The sequence below is a fragment of the Anarrhichthys ocellatus genome, unplaced genomic scaffold, assembly GCF_004355925.1.
Source record: "Anarrhichthys ocellatus isolate YVR2014 unplaced genomic scaffold, GSC_Weel_1.0 scaffold24, whole genome shotgun sequence".
In the NCBI taxonomy this organism is placed as follows: domain Eukaryota; kingdom Metazoa; phylum Chordata; class Actinopteri; order Perciformes; family Anarhichadidae; genus Anarrhichthys; species Anarrhichthys ocellatus.
The window spans coordinates 7,560,153-7,576,498 of record NW_022280054.1 but is presented as its reverse complement, the minus strand read 5'-3'; the positions used below and the strand labels follow the sequence as shown (position 1 = coordinate 7,576,498).

The 16,346-nt window shown below is 41.8% G+C and overlaps 3 protein-coding genes across 5 annotated transcripts in view; 1 reads left to right on the top strand and 2 right to left on the bottom strand.

Annotated features, from left to right (window-relative positions):
• bace2 (beta-secretase 2) overlaps positions 1 to 2,888 on the top strand; it is a 14,163-nt gene extending 11,275 nt beyond the window's left edge. The window contains exon 9 of the mRNA XM_031860532.1: positions 759 to 2,888. Within this exon, the coding sequence (XP_031716392.1) occupies positions 759 to 997 (239 nt within the window). The 3' untranslated portion in view covers positions 998 to 2,888. The remainder of the gene's footprint in view (positions 1 to 758) is intronic.
• A 286-nt stretch (positions 2,889 to 3,174) lies between these two features.
• Positions 3,175 to 8,853, bottom strand: LOC116390649 (transmembrane protease serine 2-like). The gene is made up of 12 exons (XM_031860533.1): positions 8,493 to 8,853; positions 8,119 to 8,242; positions 7,589 to 7,681; positions 7,385 to 7,498; positions 6,811 to 6,940; positions 6,592 to 6,702; positions 6,449 to 6,492; positions 5,872 to 6,034; positions 5,627 to 5,799; positions 4,828 to 4,929; positions 4,071 to 4,213; positions 3,175 to 3,357 (listed from the first exon to the last, which is right to left on the bottom strand). Exons 1-12 carry the CDS (start codon positions 8,505 to 8,507, stop codon positions 3,175 to 3,177), a joined length of 1,395 nt encoding a protein of 464 aa, XP_031716393.1. The 5' UTR covers positions 8,508 to 8,853.
• Positions 8,854 to 9,011: 158 nt separating this feature from the next.
• atm (ATM serine/threonine kinase) overlaps positions 9,012 to 16,346 on the bottom strand; it is a 23,129-nt gene continuing 15,794 nt past the window's right edge. For all 3 annotated transcript variants that reach the window (XM_031860524.1, XM_031860523.1, XM_031860525.1), the window contains exons 47-63: positions 16,050 to 16,208; positions 15,775 to 15,894; positions 15,182 to 15,399; positions 14,794 to 15,001; positions 14,564 to 14,689; positions 14,340 to 14,480; positions 13,956 to 14,094; positions 13,656 to 13,738; positions 13,052 to 13,192; positions 12,347 to 12,463; positions 11,986 to 12,135; positions 11,661 to 11,826; positions 11,347 to 11,433; positions 10,863 to 10,977; positions 10,530 to 10,593; positions 10,294 to 10,439; positions 9,012 to 10,163 (exon numbers count right to left, since the gene is read on the bottom strand). In XM_031860524.1, the coding sequence (XP_031716384.1) occupies positions 9,983 to 10,163; positions 10,294 to 10,439; positions 10,530 to 10,593; positions 10,863 to 10,977; positions 11,347 to 11,433; positions 11,661 to 11,826; positions 11,986 to 12,135; positions 12,347 to 12,463; positions 13,052 to 13,192; positions 13,656 to 13,738; positions 13,956 to 14,094; positions 14,340 to 14,480; positions 14,564 to 14,689; positions 14,794 to 15,001; positions 15,182 to 15,399; positions 15,775 to 15,894; positions 16,050 to 16,208 (2,361 nt within the window). In that variant the 3' untranslated portion in view covers positions 9,012 to 9,982. The remainder of the gene's footprint in view (positions 10,164 to 10,293; positions 10,440 to 10,529; positions 10,594 to 10,862; positions 10,978 to 11,346; positions 11,434 to 11,660; positions 11,827 to 11,985; positions 12,136 to 12,346; positions 12,464 to 13,051; positions 13,193 to 13,655; positions 13,739 to 13,955; positions 14,095 to 14,339; positions 14,481 to 14,563; positions 14,690 to 14,793; positions 15,002 to 15,181; positions 15,400 to 15,774; positions 15,895 to 16,049; positions 16,209 to 16,346) is intronic.

Sequence of the window (16,346 nt, the reverse complement as noted above, 5' to 3'; positions counted from 1 at the left end):
AATTACACACACTACGTAATCAACTAAAATCACCAGAACACTTTGATATCATATTGACTGTCAAGTGTCAACTACTCATACATATCTATATGCTACGTCTCTATAGCTAACGTTGCTGATGATATTACTTAGACATTTAACTTTTAACAAAGAAGACGAATCATAGTCCAGAAGTCTGTAATGTGCCTTTATTAACTGATAACTTATGGAAAGGCAAACGGTAAAGTACAAAGTATTATTTAACATTACTCACAGGTTCACTGACCAAAACCCAGAGAATATCCTGCTCATCAGGACCTAAACAGCAAAAGGTTAAACCTTTTAACAGTCACACTTCCCTGTAGTTTTCTGCAAATATGAGCTTGGGCAGGGCTTCCAACTCTCATGTTACAGCACAAAGATCACCTTTGTTCTGTATTAAGCAAACCGACTTGGCAGATGTAGGCTGAAGGTTAAGGATGCAGGCTTGTGACAGTAGGGTTGCCAACTGTAATTTCCGAGCTGGCTGGTGAAATCTAGACAGAGAACTATTATCATCATCATCTATTGATGACTTGTCCATGTATAAAAGAATTAACCTTTAAATACTTCAATGATGCCGCCATTCTAAGACAACTGTTGCTGTTTTAAGAGGCTCATACATGAGTTTTTATTGCTGGTGCATAGATATTTTAAGTTTTCCAGCACATTTATATTTGACTTTTTACTCGCCAGTCAGACGTGAGACACGCAACGATCTGTCTTGTATCTCTCTGCAGTGAGCGATGGAGAGGCTCTGTCAGAGATCGCAGGGCCCTTCTCAGCAGCAGACGTGGCGGCCAACTGCTCCGGCGGGCGGCTGAAGGAGCCCCTTATGTGGGTGATCTCCTACGCCCTGATGGCGGTCTGCGCGGTGGTCCTCATCATCCTCTTGCTCCTGCTGGTACTGCCCTGCCGCAGAAACCGCTCCGGGGAGATTACCGACGAGTCGTCTCTGGTCCGCCACCGCATCAAGTGACTGAGGGGAAAAGGATGGGCGGACAGGGCGAACAGCGAGCTGAGCCCATCCACAGCGGTGCAGAAAGGGGTGCGGCTCGGCCTGCACCAAACAGGGACGCGTGCCTCTGAATGTCTGACTGATTCTAGACTGGACTCAACGGCTTGGCCCGTGGAGATAGACACAGACAGATCAACTGCCTCTTGACAGGAAAATCCAGCCTAAAAACTCTTCTTAAAAACAGCTGTATTCATGCTTCCAATTTCTTTTTTGAGGGTGACTATTGCTTATTCTCACTGATGTCATGTGTGACACAGGGGAAGACTGATGCAATTTCTCCACTGACTGTAGTAAGTCGGTAATGAAATGTAGCTACAGAGCAGTTTTTAGTAGGTATGACGACAGAAGGGTGAAGCAAAGTATAAATCACTTCATCACAAAATAAACTCCAGACGCACACTAAACAGCACACCAGCAATGACGTATGACAGTATCATACGAGCTAAGGGTGGAGTCTTCCTGAGACAAACACAGGACTGCAGGTCCTCAACAACCGTTGGTGCATTCTTGAACAATTTAAAAGTTACTGATTTTCTCTCCAGGCAAACCACCCATTAAGATGTGCCTTTCCAGTCTGTGATCAGTGAAGGAATGTTTCTTGTGCCTTCTTATATTTTGAAGTTGACCTCCAGTCCTCTGTTGAGTGAAAGTGATGCCTGTGTACTTTGAAGTTAAGGGGAAAAGCTGCTCAAACAATCACTGTCAATAGGAAGAATATTACTAGAGGTTACTCGCGTTTACAGTGCCTGTAGTGCCATTAAGTCTCAGCTCACTGCTCCTACCAAATGATAAACCGTATCAGCAGTTTGAGACTTACTCTGCTGAGTTGCACTTTGTTTCTTAAATCAATCAAAAGTGGATTATATAGCTAAAGATCAATATTTCTCAATCTGTTACGCAATTTGTTGTATTAATGTAATCTTACTAATTATGTCCAAGTTTATATTTAATTCTCTTTGAATGTGATTCTATTCATCCAAATGTTTGCTTTTTAGACACTAGATATTCAAGGATACATATTTATAATGCATATTTTATACAAACAATAAATCAGACGATTTCTGAAACAGACACATTGGATACACATGCTCATTCTGGCTACATGTGGACGGTTGGCTTTCTTGCAAAGCTGAACGACTTGTTAGCAACAACAAGTTGTCAAGCGTTATGTTACAGTCTCTATACAAAGTCAGTGTTTCAAGCTGCACAAATGTGTCACTGTCTGCCAAAATGTAAAGTTGACAAATTAAAGCTACACTTGAATCTTTGAAGCTCACCTATTTATAAGTATTTCTTTTCTGTGCCAAAATCGTATTTGTGCTGTAAATAAAATAGCTTTGGATCAAATCGAAGATGTAAATCATCTTAAATAAATAAAGGTTTGTTTTTGTGAAAGGTTACGAAAGAACAAGCTGCATGTGGTTTGTGAGTGACTTGTGGTTTTGTTATGTTGGCACACGGTATCTCTATCTACCAGCTTAAATATCACCATTTATTAAAGTAAACACTTCAACCATATTTACAAAGACTATAATTAAGACTTTAACTACACATGTATCAAATTAAAACAAACTAATTGTTCTGATGAGATAATAGGAAAACATTGTTCATTTGAGCTTCTTATGTGAATTTGAGCATCAACAGTAAATCGACATGATAAAAACACGGAACAGTAATATGTAGAAAATACATATGTAATATGTAACTGATACAGATATTGTTGAGGCATTGATATAAAGATGTATCTTTGCACACTTAAAAAATAAATTGTAAACACAAACATCTCAGATGGTTCATCTTTGGTCCTGTCATCCTCAGTCATCTCGATGCTTCTGTAAAGAAAATACAAAATAAAATAAACAAGATGTTTTTTGTTTCATAATTGTGGGTTTTTTCAGCCGTAATTGAGATTAATTGCTCACTGCTCTACAAAGACCCTGCTTATGTCAAAGCTCCGCTGTGTAAGTTCTCACTGTACGTCCAGCATGTGTCGAGCAGTAATACTTGGAGCACCAGACAGATAAACCTTATTGCAGCTGGTCTTCCAAGCAGCTTACATCAAATGCTACAAATGATCCGTACATACAGTACATGGAAATCCTCTGCATCAATTAGAATCTGGTTTTGTTTAACTGCCCTTACAAGTCCAATCTTTCATCGGTTTTTACCCTCATCTGATTGTAGATCCAGTCCAGAAAATAGGTGATGTTGCCATAAACGGCTGGTTTGTTCTGCTCGGTGCAGTGTTCCCCCCAAATAGTGTCCCCTATGAGCCACCATACTCCATCCTTCAGGGACACCAGAGGGCCGCCGCTGTCAGTCTGAGAAAGAGTTCAGCACAAAACTAATTGATATTTTTATGAACTACACACACTGGAAGACACATGTAACACTTATTAAGACTCCCACATTAAAGAGCAAACTCATTACAATGATCTTAATGTCTCTTTTGGTGAGATTCAAACACCATAAAGGCTTTTCATGCAGTGTCGGAAGCATTTAAGGTCTTTCAAGGATTTCCGAGGTCCATAAATAAAACATATCATGGTCAGCTGCCACCTCAGTGATCTAACTTTACATTCATTGTTGACTGGACTGTATGAGGGGGTTTGTTGTAAGTCACAAAGTGGAACTGTTTATCTAAAGCTTTCAACATGTACAGAACATAATGCAGGTCTTGTTGGACTAGGCCTCAAAGCAAGTTACATAAGAGCATGAAAATGCTTTTTAAAGTGCAGGAACTGCTCAATTTGCCCCAGAAAATATCTCATCATAAAGAGTGTTTGTTGTCGCTTTGGCTGAACTCTCATTTCTTTGAGTACATTGTTCTATCGGATCAGTTCTGTATTTATGGAATGTATTTGCAGCTAATATCTAGACATATTAACCCTGGGGGCAGTCACACTGCAACCATCTGGTACTTACTACAAAATAAAAACTAATTGTGACATGTTTTAATATGTGTATCATTGTCTCATCAAAATGAGATTCATGTTGGTTTTTAGTATTTAAATCTCCGTGTGGTTTGTCTTACATGGCACACGTTGGCTACTGCCTCCGTCTCTCTGGCACATAACATGTCCTGTGATATTCTGCCATCGTGGGCGACGGACTTGTTGCAGTCTGCGGTATTTATGAGAGAGACCTGAGCCTCGATCAGGTGTGGAGAGCCAGAGTCTGTCAAAATAAATTCATATACATTGTATGTGATAATAGGCAGTGGTGGAAAGTGACAAAGTATATTTACTGAAGTACTGCACTTCAATAGAACTTTATTTACTTTGAGATTAATAATAAAAAATATAGTTTAAGATTAGATGAGACTTTATAAAGTCAGTAAAATGATCCTCAGCTTTACAAGCTGTGACATTAAAGTGATGTACTGTACACGAACTGCATCAATATGTACAATCCAATAATATAATATATTCTCAAATGGAACATTATGCATAATGAGCTTGTTTACTTTTGGTACTTTAAGTATATTTGAATGCTTCAAAAATTCAGAATGCAGTACTTGTCATAGAGTACTTCTACACTATAGTATTGTAACCTTTGCTGAAGTATAATATCAGAGTACTTCTTCCATCACTGTTAATCACTACCATTGAGTGCGGAGTGACAATTCTCCAGACTCTGGTGCCATCCAGTGGTAGTCAACGTAACAGACAGCAGTGAATACTATTGTTTTTATCTTTAAACACTTCTAAATTGTTTAGAATTCTAGTATCTTTGAAACGTCTTGTCGTTGAATCACAACACATAACCACGTGTCAGCAGAACTGTCTCACCTCCATTTACTGTGCGACTGAATCGTGTTATCCAGCCCGTCTGAGGATCAGTGATGTTTACGCCAACATTTGGGAGGCACACAGGTCTGATATCACTAGAGGCTACCAAAAGAAAGAATATGTCTGTTGTCATTTATCAGCTGGTTTCCACAGAGGAAAGGATATACACTCAGTAGCCAGTTTATTGAGTTCACCTCGCTAAAACTAATGCAGTCTAATGCAGCGGTCCTGCAATAAATCCTCCCTTCATGACGGTTCAAATATTCACTTCCAGTTGAAACTGATTTAGAGAGGTGTTGAAAATAAAAATGTCATTTTGGAGGCTGCAGTTTGTGGGGCTGTTGAACTGTATTACGTTATACAGAGAGGTGTTTCTGGTATTTAGTCTACCCTCACTGATATAAATGGGGTGGACAAAATAATAGAAACACTTGACAGTATAACTACATCCTCAAAAATGATCATACAGTTGAATCAACAGCGTTCTAAAACATTTTCAACAAAAACTGAACATAATAACATTGATGAAGAGAGAATTTATTGCAGGACTGTAGTATTAGAGTGCATTAGTTTTAGCTAGGTGTACCTAATAAACTGGCAACTGAGGGTATATAAGAGATATATACGATAAGTATAAGTATATATAAGTATTGTTATTACACTAACTAAAATAACTGACTACACAAGGACAACCCTGTGCTTTTATTGTTGGTCACAAAAAGATTTAGGTCCAAGTTCAATAAACTAAATATTCATCAATGTTTATCATCGTTGTGTATGTAAATGTGCCTTTAAACACCTGTGATGTCCAGAGGTTTAGAGAGCCTCATCAGAGCGATGTCATTCCTGCGAGTGGCCCAGTTAAAGCCTTCGTGGGCTATAACGCGGCTCACAGAGTATGCCGGGGTAAACAGAGTACCTAGTGGATCCACTATCCCAGCGTACGCTGCCCAGTCTTCAGGGCTGGAGGCCCTGCAGGGGAGAGACACAGAGAGTAGATTCAAGCTGGATCAGGCCACAAATGCTGTGGTGAAAAGGCCTCACCTGGCCACACAGTGTGCTGCAGTGACTATCCAGTAGGGGGAGATGACAGCTCCTCCACAGCGGTGGGAGCCTGCAACCTGCAGGCTGACCTGCCACGGCCAGGCCCCCGGTGAGGCCAGCTGGCCCCCAGAGGCCCTGCTGGAGTTCACCCCACTTCCACAATCTGAGGGAAAAACTGCTGTTAGAGAGGACGCATTTCACTGCTACAGGGCTTTTACAAGCAGGTGCAAAAGGGGGCCACAACTGTTTAGTCAAAGTGTGGATAAAAGTAAAGAAGAACTGTAAAGAGGAGAGCAAAGATGCAGAACAATGAACTGAAAGTGAAAAATCGTATAATTATAGTCTTGTCGTGTTTTTTTAATATAATTTTTGCATTTAATGTGATGTATGCACACGACATAGAGGAGACCAAAGCCACCGCAGAGAACACTTAGTCCTGCATATTATTTCTCCAAAAGCTAGCATGTCTTAGGTATATTAAATATAAATATATCAAAAATCTTTAACTGCAGCAAATAATCAACACAAATGCAGAACCAGTTCCACCCACCCCTTACACTTCATAGTATTAACATACCAGTACAACGCAATGTCACCGCACTGTTGTTGGGACAGCTATTGCTGCAGATGGCAGAAGAAAAGACATTTGAGGTGTAACGAGGTCCATGTTGATTTAGCATGAACACATTTACACTGGTTCATCTCCACCGGTTCACTGACCTGAGCACCAGCTGTTGCAGTATGGAAGCCTCAGGGTTGAAGTCAGACTTAGCTATTAAGTACCCATCATCTGAATCAGTCTGCTGTTGGCCTGATTTGAAATATGTGCCCCTGTCAAACCACATAAGGGAAAATATACGGCTTCAGTTAAACACACAAATCCTTCACATGTCAGACTATCGAGGGAAAAAAAAAAAAAAAAGTGAAGGAGCATCTTACCGGCTGAAGCCAACATGCTGGCAGCTTGCTCTCCCCTGCTGGTCGGTCCAGCCGTGAGAACAAACAGTCCTCCAGTTTTTACTCTGAGTCGAGTAGATCTGGAGCAGGAAGCTGGAGCCATGCAGCCTCACTGAGCACAAACAGTGGGAAGTGGATGACCAGACTCAGGTAACATAACAGATAACTGGCCTTTAACAACAACGTTCTCTTTGGACTCTGGAGTGAAGTTTGATGCTTTAAGTGCAGATCCTAAGTAGTCTTTCTCATAAAGATGACACATTTTATATAATTTCTATCAACACTATTACCCCACTAACGATGGCCAATTTAAATTATGTGGAGCTACAGGACAATCCTGAGCAGCAGTGTGTTAATAGGACGTTAACAAATACAGGCACAGATGTTAGATGTAGTCTATAATCTAAGATTGTAGAGGTTAAATTAAAAAACAATATTAAAGTGTTCCTTTTAGCTGTAATAAATGTGTAGCTTGGTTTTATAAATATAAAGGCGAGTGAACATGTTTTCAGGTGTGTCTCATCCCGCACTTTGGCCCCTGGAGGAGCTTGTTTACCGCAGTTAGCTTCATCCTGGCCTGAACGACAGTCCGTCACTCCGTTACACCACTGGGACTCCCACACACAGCTCCCATCACCACACTGCATCCCGTGCGCACAAGACGAGGAGACTGAGGCGACAACAGACAAGAATCAACTCACAGATTCTCGGTTATAATAGCACATGAGCCGTTACAGCGGACACAGTAACCTGCACTCACAGTAATAAGCGAGGAGGACTCCAGCCACCAGCAGGAGGAGCAGCAGGGAGATCACAGCAGCCACAGTGAACTTAGCACACCTCTGTTTCACACCTGACAGGACGAGAGACACACACACACACACACACACACACACACACACACACACTTGATAAATGTGTTTAATAAATGCACTTTTAAGCCAGGCTTTATCTATTTTTAATTATATAACAGCATCTGTTATTTTTGTTCTTTGCCGTTTAAAGAACTCTGTAAATAAAACACTTATATGAATGCATCTCTATGGAAGTACTGATGTTGTATTAGGCTGACATACAGTTAGCAGTCATGAGTTGACCACATTTATTCTGTAACTCTAACATACAAAAATTGGAAAGTTTATTTACATTTTTGGATTTTTTTTTAAACATTTAGTACAAACTGCAAACATTGAAATATAAATGTCACATAATACATTGTATTTCGCTTGCAATTAGTCCTTCTTTGCACAAGGAATCACTTTAACAGTATTGAACAGGAGACTGGCTTACTTTTGTGTTTGGGACAGAGGTGGCTGATTTCAGGTGGAGGTTTCGGGGCCACATGATGAACATACTGAGGCTTCACATCTGATCCGCTGAGTGGAGGAAGGTTCATCCTCTCATCTTCCAGGTACTGTCAGTAAAGCATAAGTGATGAGACAAGAGAGAAGCGCTAATACTTATGGGATTTAGAAATTTGAGTTAAAGATGAAAGAAAAGCCTAAAATGTAAATGTACTTGTGAGATTGTCCAGCTTTTCAAACACAAAATCGTACGCATTTTATTCACTCACATTTATAAACTTGTATTTTCATTGTGGTATTATTATAGTATGAAATGGACTTCACCTTCTTCAAACCGATACAAATAAAATGAAAACTTACCGGATTGGTGGTCATTCTGTTTAACCAAAAAATATCTCACAATCAACCGATGGCTGCAGTGTGAAAAATGTCCTCCTGCGATATTTCAATCATCAAACTTGCACGTAAATAATCTGGTCAATATCAGCGTCCACTCCCGAGAGTTAGTGAAGGTTAAAGATAAGCTCTGCTCTCTGAGTTCTCACATCACAGCGATGAAACAAAGCGTTTGTATGATCGTCCGAGTGGCCGCTCCCCACACTTCACTGGCATCGCTTTGAAACTTCCCTCCTGAGCACACAACAGGCACAATGAGGACTGTTGCCTGGTCTAAACATCCCACAAGTGTTCTCTGCCGAGCTGTCAGTGTGGTGAGCGAGTGCTGTTACACCGAGCAATGGAAAGGTACCACACGACATGAACTGTATACAGGCAAACACATTAAGCCTCCATACCCGAGTCAATGATTGACAGAAAACGCAGTTATATCTGTAAATAAACTTCAGTCAGTTAAATTTAATTAACTGAGAGATCATTTTTTGACAAAAATGTGTTTTTACTGCCGTTTGTTATATTTATTTAGTGATACAGAAATCATGTTAAATGGCAGCATTATTTTTTTTTACAGAAGAGGTACATAATACAAAGTATAATCTGTACACATATCGTACATTTCTGAAAGCATTAAATATACTCTTGAAGCTTTACGGCACATAATATTCACTAATTTAAACGTAAAACAAACTAAACTGGAAAACAGCTGAACTGAAACAAACTCCTCTTGGATAAGGCTCATCATACATTCATAAGGCGTGTTCATGGTGAACAGCTTCGGGTAGTCATTGGCAAAAAACATAATAACTTCATACGACAGTCAAAAGCATGAAAACATTCACATGCCATGGGCTAAAAAAAGACTTTTACATAAACACGTCAGACTCATCTCAGCACTACAGCTCACTGGTCTTTTTAAATTCCCTCAGGAGTTTGCAGTAAAAAATGTGATTTTATGGTTTGTTTTGCACGAATTAGTGCAAGCAATCTGCCAAATTGAATTGATGGTCTGTTAAAGTGCAAAGGTTAGCAGAAATGAATAATTTGAAAGACAAAAATGTTGATCTGTTGGTGTTTACTCTGAAAACGAGTACTAGAGAACTCCCTTTTATTGAAGATGGTCAAAAGACCAATAAACAAGTGACCATGGGACTTGTTTCACCATGTTTATATTCTGAAGCTCATTTGCATAATGTCTTCTTTTTCCTCAAACTATGTGGTGATATTATTCCTTCAACAACAGACCAACATCATTATTTCTTTTGCAGGGTAAAATCTGTTGCAATCCAGATGTTTTCAAATAGTTTGACTTCCTAAAGTCCGCTTTTTTTTTCTGGCACAAGCAAAGAGCAAGAAGCCTCAGTACTGATCATACAGAGGAGAAGAAGAAAGCGTCCACATCAAACGTGTTGCCTGAAGCAGGAACTTAACCAGCGTGAGTGAACCTCCTCTCAAGTCTACACCCAGGCCTGCCAGCCTGGGAAGAGTCTGCTGAGGTTTTCGGGGTCCATGGCTTGCTGGATGAGCAGGTTGACCTGCCCCCCCACGCTGAGCACCGTGCCCTCCTCCACCCCCTTCAGCTTCTCCTGCAGCCTCAGCAGCACCCGCTCCGCCACTTTGTTGAAGCTTTGACTGTCACTGCGGGAGGCAAGAGTATATGACGATGAGACAGAGCTTTAACAGAGACAGAAACAGGACTTCAACATCATCAAAAGGGCCGTTTAGGAAGCAAAAGATTAAAAACAGTTCTCATCATGTGCTGTAGCACCTGGATTTACGGTGGTTGTCTATGTCATCTCCCCCCCCCATGGTGGAGCCGAGCGTTGCGTTGAGCTCCTGCTGCTCGTCATGCTGCAGTTGGAAGGCCTTCAGCGGGTTCATGGTCCAGTCGAACAAAGGGTCATACAGCAGCACCTGTACAGCACATTAACACACAGAGGCAACACTTTAAATACGGTGAAAGAAATCCCACGTGGTTTAAGAGTCTGTGTCCAGTGATCGTACCTCTACAATAGTCAGCAGAGCTTCTTGAGAGCTCCTCATCACCCCCATAGTCTTCTCACAACATCTGACCAGAGAAGACAAGTGAAGATCATTCAAATTCTGTATTCATCAGGGTTTCTTTGAAGGCACCACTAACCAAACCGTTTTAAAAATGGCCATTTTACACTGTTGTGACATGAATATAAAATAGTGGAAACCAAAAATGAAACTATAATGAAAAGAAACCCGATATGAAAACATTCTTGGGTTGGACTTCCTATTAGTCTTTGTTTATGAAGGTTTGATAATATCAGAACAAACATGTCCTCCTCCTCCCTCACTCCTCCTCCTCACCTCCTGAAAACCCCCTCCACTCCAGTGATGCCCATCCCGTCCACAATGTCTCTGGACAGTCTGAAGGGGACAGTCTCGGGGGTGGGGAGGATCTTCCCCTGCTCAAAGGCCACACCTGAACACCAACAGCAATGAAAAGTAAACAGAGAGAGAGAGAGAGAGAGAGAGAGAGAGAGAGAGAGAGAGAGAGAGAGAGAGAGAGGTGTGTGTTAGGATGCATGTTACACCATTTATTCACAATGTCTTGATCTTTGAGCTTTAAAGAGTTATAAAGCTGTGTGCGTTTTATGGCAAGAGTCCATATCTCATTTAATTTATTGTCAAATCAAAAATGCATCAAACTCTTCTAGATGCAGGACGGATCTCCTGCAGAGTTACACAAGTCTGCGTCTCTTTGCATGAACTACAGCGAGCTCAGTACAGTCAGCAGTTGTTTACACAGAGTTAACTGTTAATACATAAAACTAATGAGAATGATTTTTACCTAAATCGATGTGCACCAGTTCAGCAGTCTGCTCATCAACCAGAATATTCTGGATGTGTCTGTCACCCAGACCTACGATGTAGCCAACTGTGGGCACAGAACAGAAACGTTATCAGTTCATCGGTTGAATTCAAAAGTGTTTTCTACACTATTATTGGTTATAATGAAATGAATTAATACCAGTAATAATTTGCTATGTCTGTGTCACAATTTATACCGTTTTATACCATGGCCCCTTCTTAAGATGACCTGAGGTGTAACCTGGTATTGAGCTGAACACAAGCCCTGGGGTGAACATGCAGGACTGTCTGTACCTATAGAAGAGGTGGCCACACTGCGAGTGTAAGCCAGCCGTTTCTCCATCCACACCGCGGGGTCCAGGAATCGCTCCATGCAGAAATACCTGAAGACCGGCCTGAAGTTCTTGCACACCTCACTGTAGGCCTGGAGCTTCTCATCAAACCCCAGCTTCAGAGCCTCCTGCAGTTGTACCGAAATCAATTAAAATGCAAAGATGGAAAAAGACCACGATTAGCAAACTGAGACGGCTGTGGTTTATCAGAAACAAATCCCTTAGTAATTGTGTAGGACTGTGTTGAATATTTTCCATTTAAGTGATGGATATGCTCCGAGCAGTACCGTCATCCTCCTGCGGCAGGTCAGGCTGGTCGGGTCCTGAGGTCTGAAGCGTTTGTGGGCTCCTTTAATGGGATCCACCAGAAACTCCCCGATAGGCACCGTGCCTGAACACCACTCCAACACACCGCTGCGCTGTGAGAACGGCACCACCTGGGATGAAGAAGAAAGAAAGTATTAAGTGTTTTTTTAAACTGCTTTGATGGGTTCTTTCAAGAAAATATGGGAATTACAAGACGACAACACAAAGATCAAACATGTAACCAAAAAAACTCCTCCTGATTTATTATGTTCCCCATGAATTAAAGAGCAAAAGGTTTAAATACGAGATCAAGTGGTAAAAAAAGGATTAAATGTGTATTACCTTGTATCGTCTGATGTTGAGCTTCCTCTTGCGGGTGTCCGTGTTGCGCTGCAGCAGCATGGAGCACATGCTGAAGACCTGCTGCATCACTGCGTCCTGCCGCAGGTCGTCCTGACCCTGTTAACAAAGAGCGGTCACTGGAGAACATACTGTGGACCACAGCACCGAGAGCCTCCGTATAATTCTGTGCTCTACAATTAAAGCAAAGGAATTATTCATTTTTTTTGCCATTTTACTTCTATCAACACGAAAGTCTTCAAAATACAAGAAAGGCTCAAGACAGACTCAGTAATGTGAAATTCATTCTGATTTATGATTGTGTAAGATATCCCGAAATATTCCACATATTTCTCCATGGGACATAAACAAGGGCGAACAAAGTGACATTGAGAGCACAGTGATTGAAAAGTAGAGTTCACTGAGGTTAAAGATCGGGGGGGAAAAACTGCTCTGGCCACCATGACTCTCTCAAGTGTCTAAGTGGTGAATTATTAGCCTTTAAGTGGCTGACAAGTGGTACCACAAACACAAAACATGCGCTCACACAAATACACACAGCTTTGGCTTCAAAGAGAAGAGATTTGTTTAGTCGAGAACAAACCACATACCCGACAGAAACAAATGTCTTTGCACACGTTTTGTAACATGAGCTCTCTTCACGTACGAGTCAGGGAATCAAAGACACTTGAAGACGCACACTCTTACCTTGACCAGTTGTCTTCTGCTCTTGCCGTCGGAGCCGACGCAGTCGATGATCTTGGGCAGGTTGACGCCTCCGACCAGGTGATACTGAGGCGTGAAGGATCCGACGGTCACCAGGTTGTCATAGCATCCAGATGGATCCACCTATAGACACAACACAACAGCACTTGTTATTTCACAACACACTTGTTTAAATATACTGTCCTGAGTGCTAAATACCTAAATGTCTCTTTTATTAAATGTGGGGTCATGGGCGGAGCTGCTTTGTTCTGTAGTGTTGGTACAAAATGAACAAATACTGGTTTGATATCTCAAGACATCTGTACCTGATGTGTCATTTGCTGCCAACCATGCTCAAGCAACTCAGACACAACATTTAAATCTTTGTTTTTTCACATTAAGCATAAAAAAAAGTGCATTAGAGCAGGAAAACTATTTTATAAAGTGACATTCAACCAGAATATCAGCAAAATTAAATCCATTGGGTTAATCGAATTAAATCAAATGTAATAGGAAGTCCCTAGCATTCATAAATATTCAAGTGTCTTCAGGATTTACATCACACAAAATAGTCGGGATAATGCAGAGAAGTTTGATCGTGTTTTACCTTGATCTCCATTGTGGGGATGGCAACCTCCTCCAGGTTTTTGATTTGCATGATGGGCTGATCAGCAGGGATGGGAATAGCCTCTATAATGAAAAACACACACAAAGGATGAGGAAACATCTAAATATTTAATACACACATTTAGGGGTAAGAAAGAGATTTCACTCGAATCAAAACAGAAATGGCGAACTTAAAGCCAATCGCATAGTATGTAGAAATTTCAAGGACAGCTCTCCTTAAATCCTTGAAAAGCCATCCAGTGCGATTGTTTGTGTACGTCACTGTGCTCTGGCTACTCACTCTTCTCCGTCTTGTGCTTGCTGACGTCCATATAAGCCAGAGTGATGTAGGCGTCGCACAGACGCTCGACCCCTCGGATCATCTTGCCTCTCTTTTTCCTGATCCCACTGATGATCTTCTGGGCCACATCGGACCGCTCCTGCACCAGAATAACTTCACTTGTAAAAACAGAACTGGCTGTGTTTAGAAAAATACATTTGGGAAGGACTGAAGGATCAGGGTGCATTTTCTACTTTCTAAAACTGGTCTAGAATAAAACTAATGGCAATAAAAACATTATGAATATCTTGATTTTATCCAAGAGAGCACTTTAAATTGGGCTTTTATTAAAACCTACTCATGTATTTTCACAGGAAACAGAGAATAATCGAATGAAAGTCCCACCAGGTCGAATGGTGAAGGCTGCCGTGGAGCGCTCTTAGACAGTCGGGTCTTGCAAAAGTTCTCGTCTTTGTTGGCGTTCACCAGGGCGAGGATGATGAAGAGTGTGTGGTGAGGGTGCTCCAGAGACGCTCGGCACATCAGCTGTGAGGAGAGAAAACAACTGAAGAAGCAACTTTTGACATACAGCTGTTAATTTGTATTAAAAAAAATAATGTTTGCATTACGTCGCTGAGGACATCGTGGAAGCCGGTATCCTCGCTAATGCCAGTTGCCATCTTGGTTCCCATGCGAGCAGCCAGCTGATACATGAGAGGCAGAAACTTGTAGGAAGGGATCCGCTTCACCCCTTTCTGGAACACAAAATGAGTGAAATGTAAAGCACCGAGCATCCATTTTACAGAGCGACTTTAGTCCCGAAATCAAAAGCAAAGTGACTCGAGTGTGTTTAACTCACCTTCATCATGTCGTTTACGGCCTTAACGCCGGCATTCTCCAGCCACAGTGAAGCCAGGCGAAACACCCAGGTGTCGTGCTCCTCACCTTCCTCCAGACACTGGATGTAATTCTCCACCGCCTTACACAGGAAACGCTGTCTGTCTGCCTGCAGGTTAGACAGGGCCGTCTCATCCAGCACCAGCTCTTTCTGCACCTTTATTGTGTACCTGTGAAGTCAGAGGAAGAGCCCATGTATCCATTCAGCCATCTTAAGTCTCCCAATTGCTTTTTATTCATTCACGTAAAATGTTAAGGAGACAATTCTTTTTTTCCTCGCTGCCGTGTAACAAAAAACAAAGATCTTGTGATTTAAACAAGTGAAAAAAAGCAATTAACAGAGGACACACCTGTTGGAAGTCACGTTACGCTCCTTCATCAAGTCAACTTCTTCTTTGGCCTTCTCTAGCAGCGCCTGCTTGTTCTCAAACTCAGAGGAGTTCATGTATTTGTCGATGCTCTGGTACTGAGCGTCAGAGAAGCGGGCCAGAGACAGGAAGGCCTCAGTCCGCTGACTCTGCAGCCTGGAGTCCTGAACTCCTGATTCCTGCTCGATCACCTCCACTGCCTGACAGAAGAGCACAGAAGACACTTTAACAGCTTCTCTGTCAAAAGCTACTGGGACATAAACGATGGGTAATTTCTCTGAGGGAGGCCTGCTGTGTGGGCACAAATATGTGTACCTCAGGGTGTTAGAGAGATTCATCAGGTTACACAATATTAGATATTTTGAGACGTTTCGATTTCTGTTTGTCGCCTGAAAAAATACCATGAAAAAAACAAAACATTTTATGAGTTTTCCCAGGAACTATGGACGCCACTGTTTTTCATAAAAACAGTTATATTTTGTGGTTTCCCTGAGCAGATATCCATGAAAATACTGTAAGTCATACAACAAGGCTTGCCCGTAAATCTGGCCTGTTGTCGTTTAGCTTCCTCTTACCCTCTCCAGGTATTTCTCCAGTATTACTCCGGGGCTTTCCAGGCAAGTCTCAGCCAGCCAGTTACCACACAGCCTGAGGCACTCAGTGTAGACCGGGGCCAGAGCAGGATCCATGTCCACCTGGTCAACAAAACAACAAAACAGACAGAATAGTTCAACGATGTCTCTTGACATTTGGGATTTTAGGATGTTCCATAATTAAAGTAATGTTTTTTCATAGATGCTAAATATCCACGTTTTTGGGGGATTTGTTTGTCTGCGTGTTTAGGTCTGACCTTCTCCTCGAGGTTGTGTATCATCTGTCTCAGCAGACCCAGGGCCAGTCCCTGCTCCCCTTTTACCCAGAACACCTGGGCCTCTTCTAGTTGCCATGATAAGACAGAGGACCCCCCACCACCATGCTGCTTCATCTGGAAGACTGCCCGCTCTGCGATCTGGACAGGAATCACAACACTGTGAGTACTTCAGAGTTCAGACTTCAGAGAAATAAAAGACACACACACACACTCAGATGAACATGCGCGCACACACACACACACACACACACACACACACACACACACACACACACA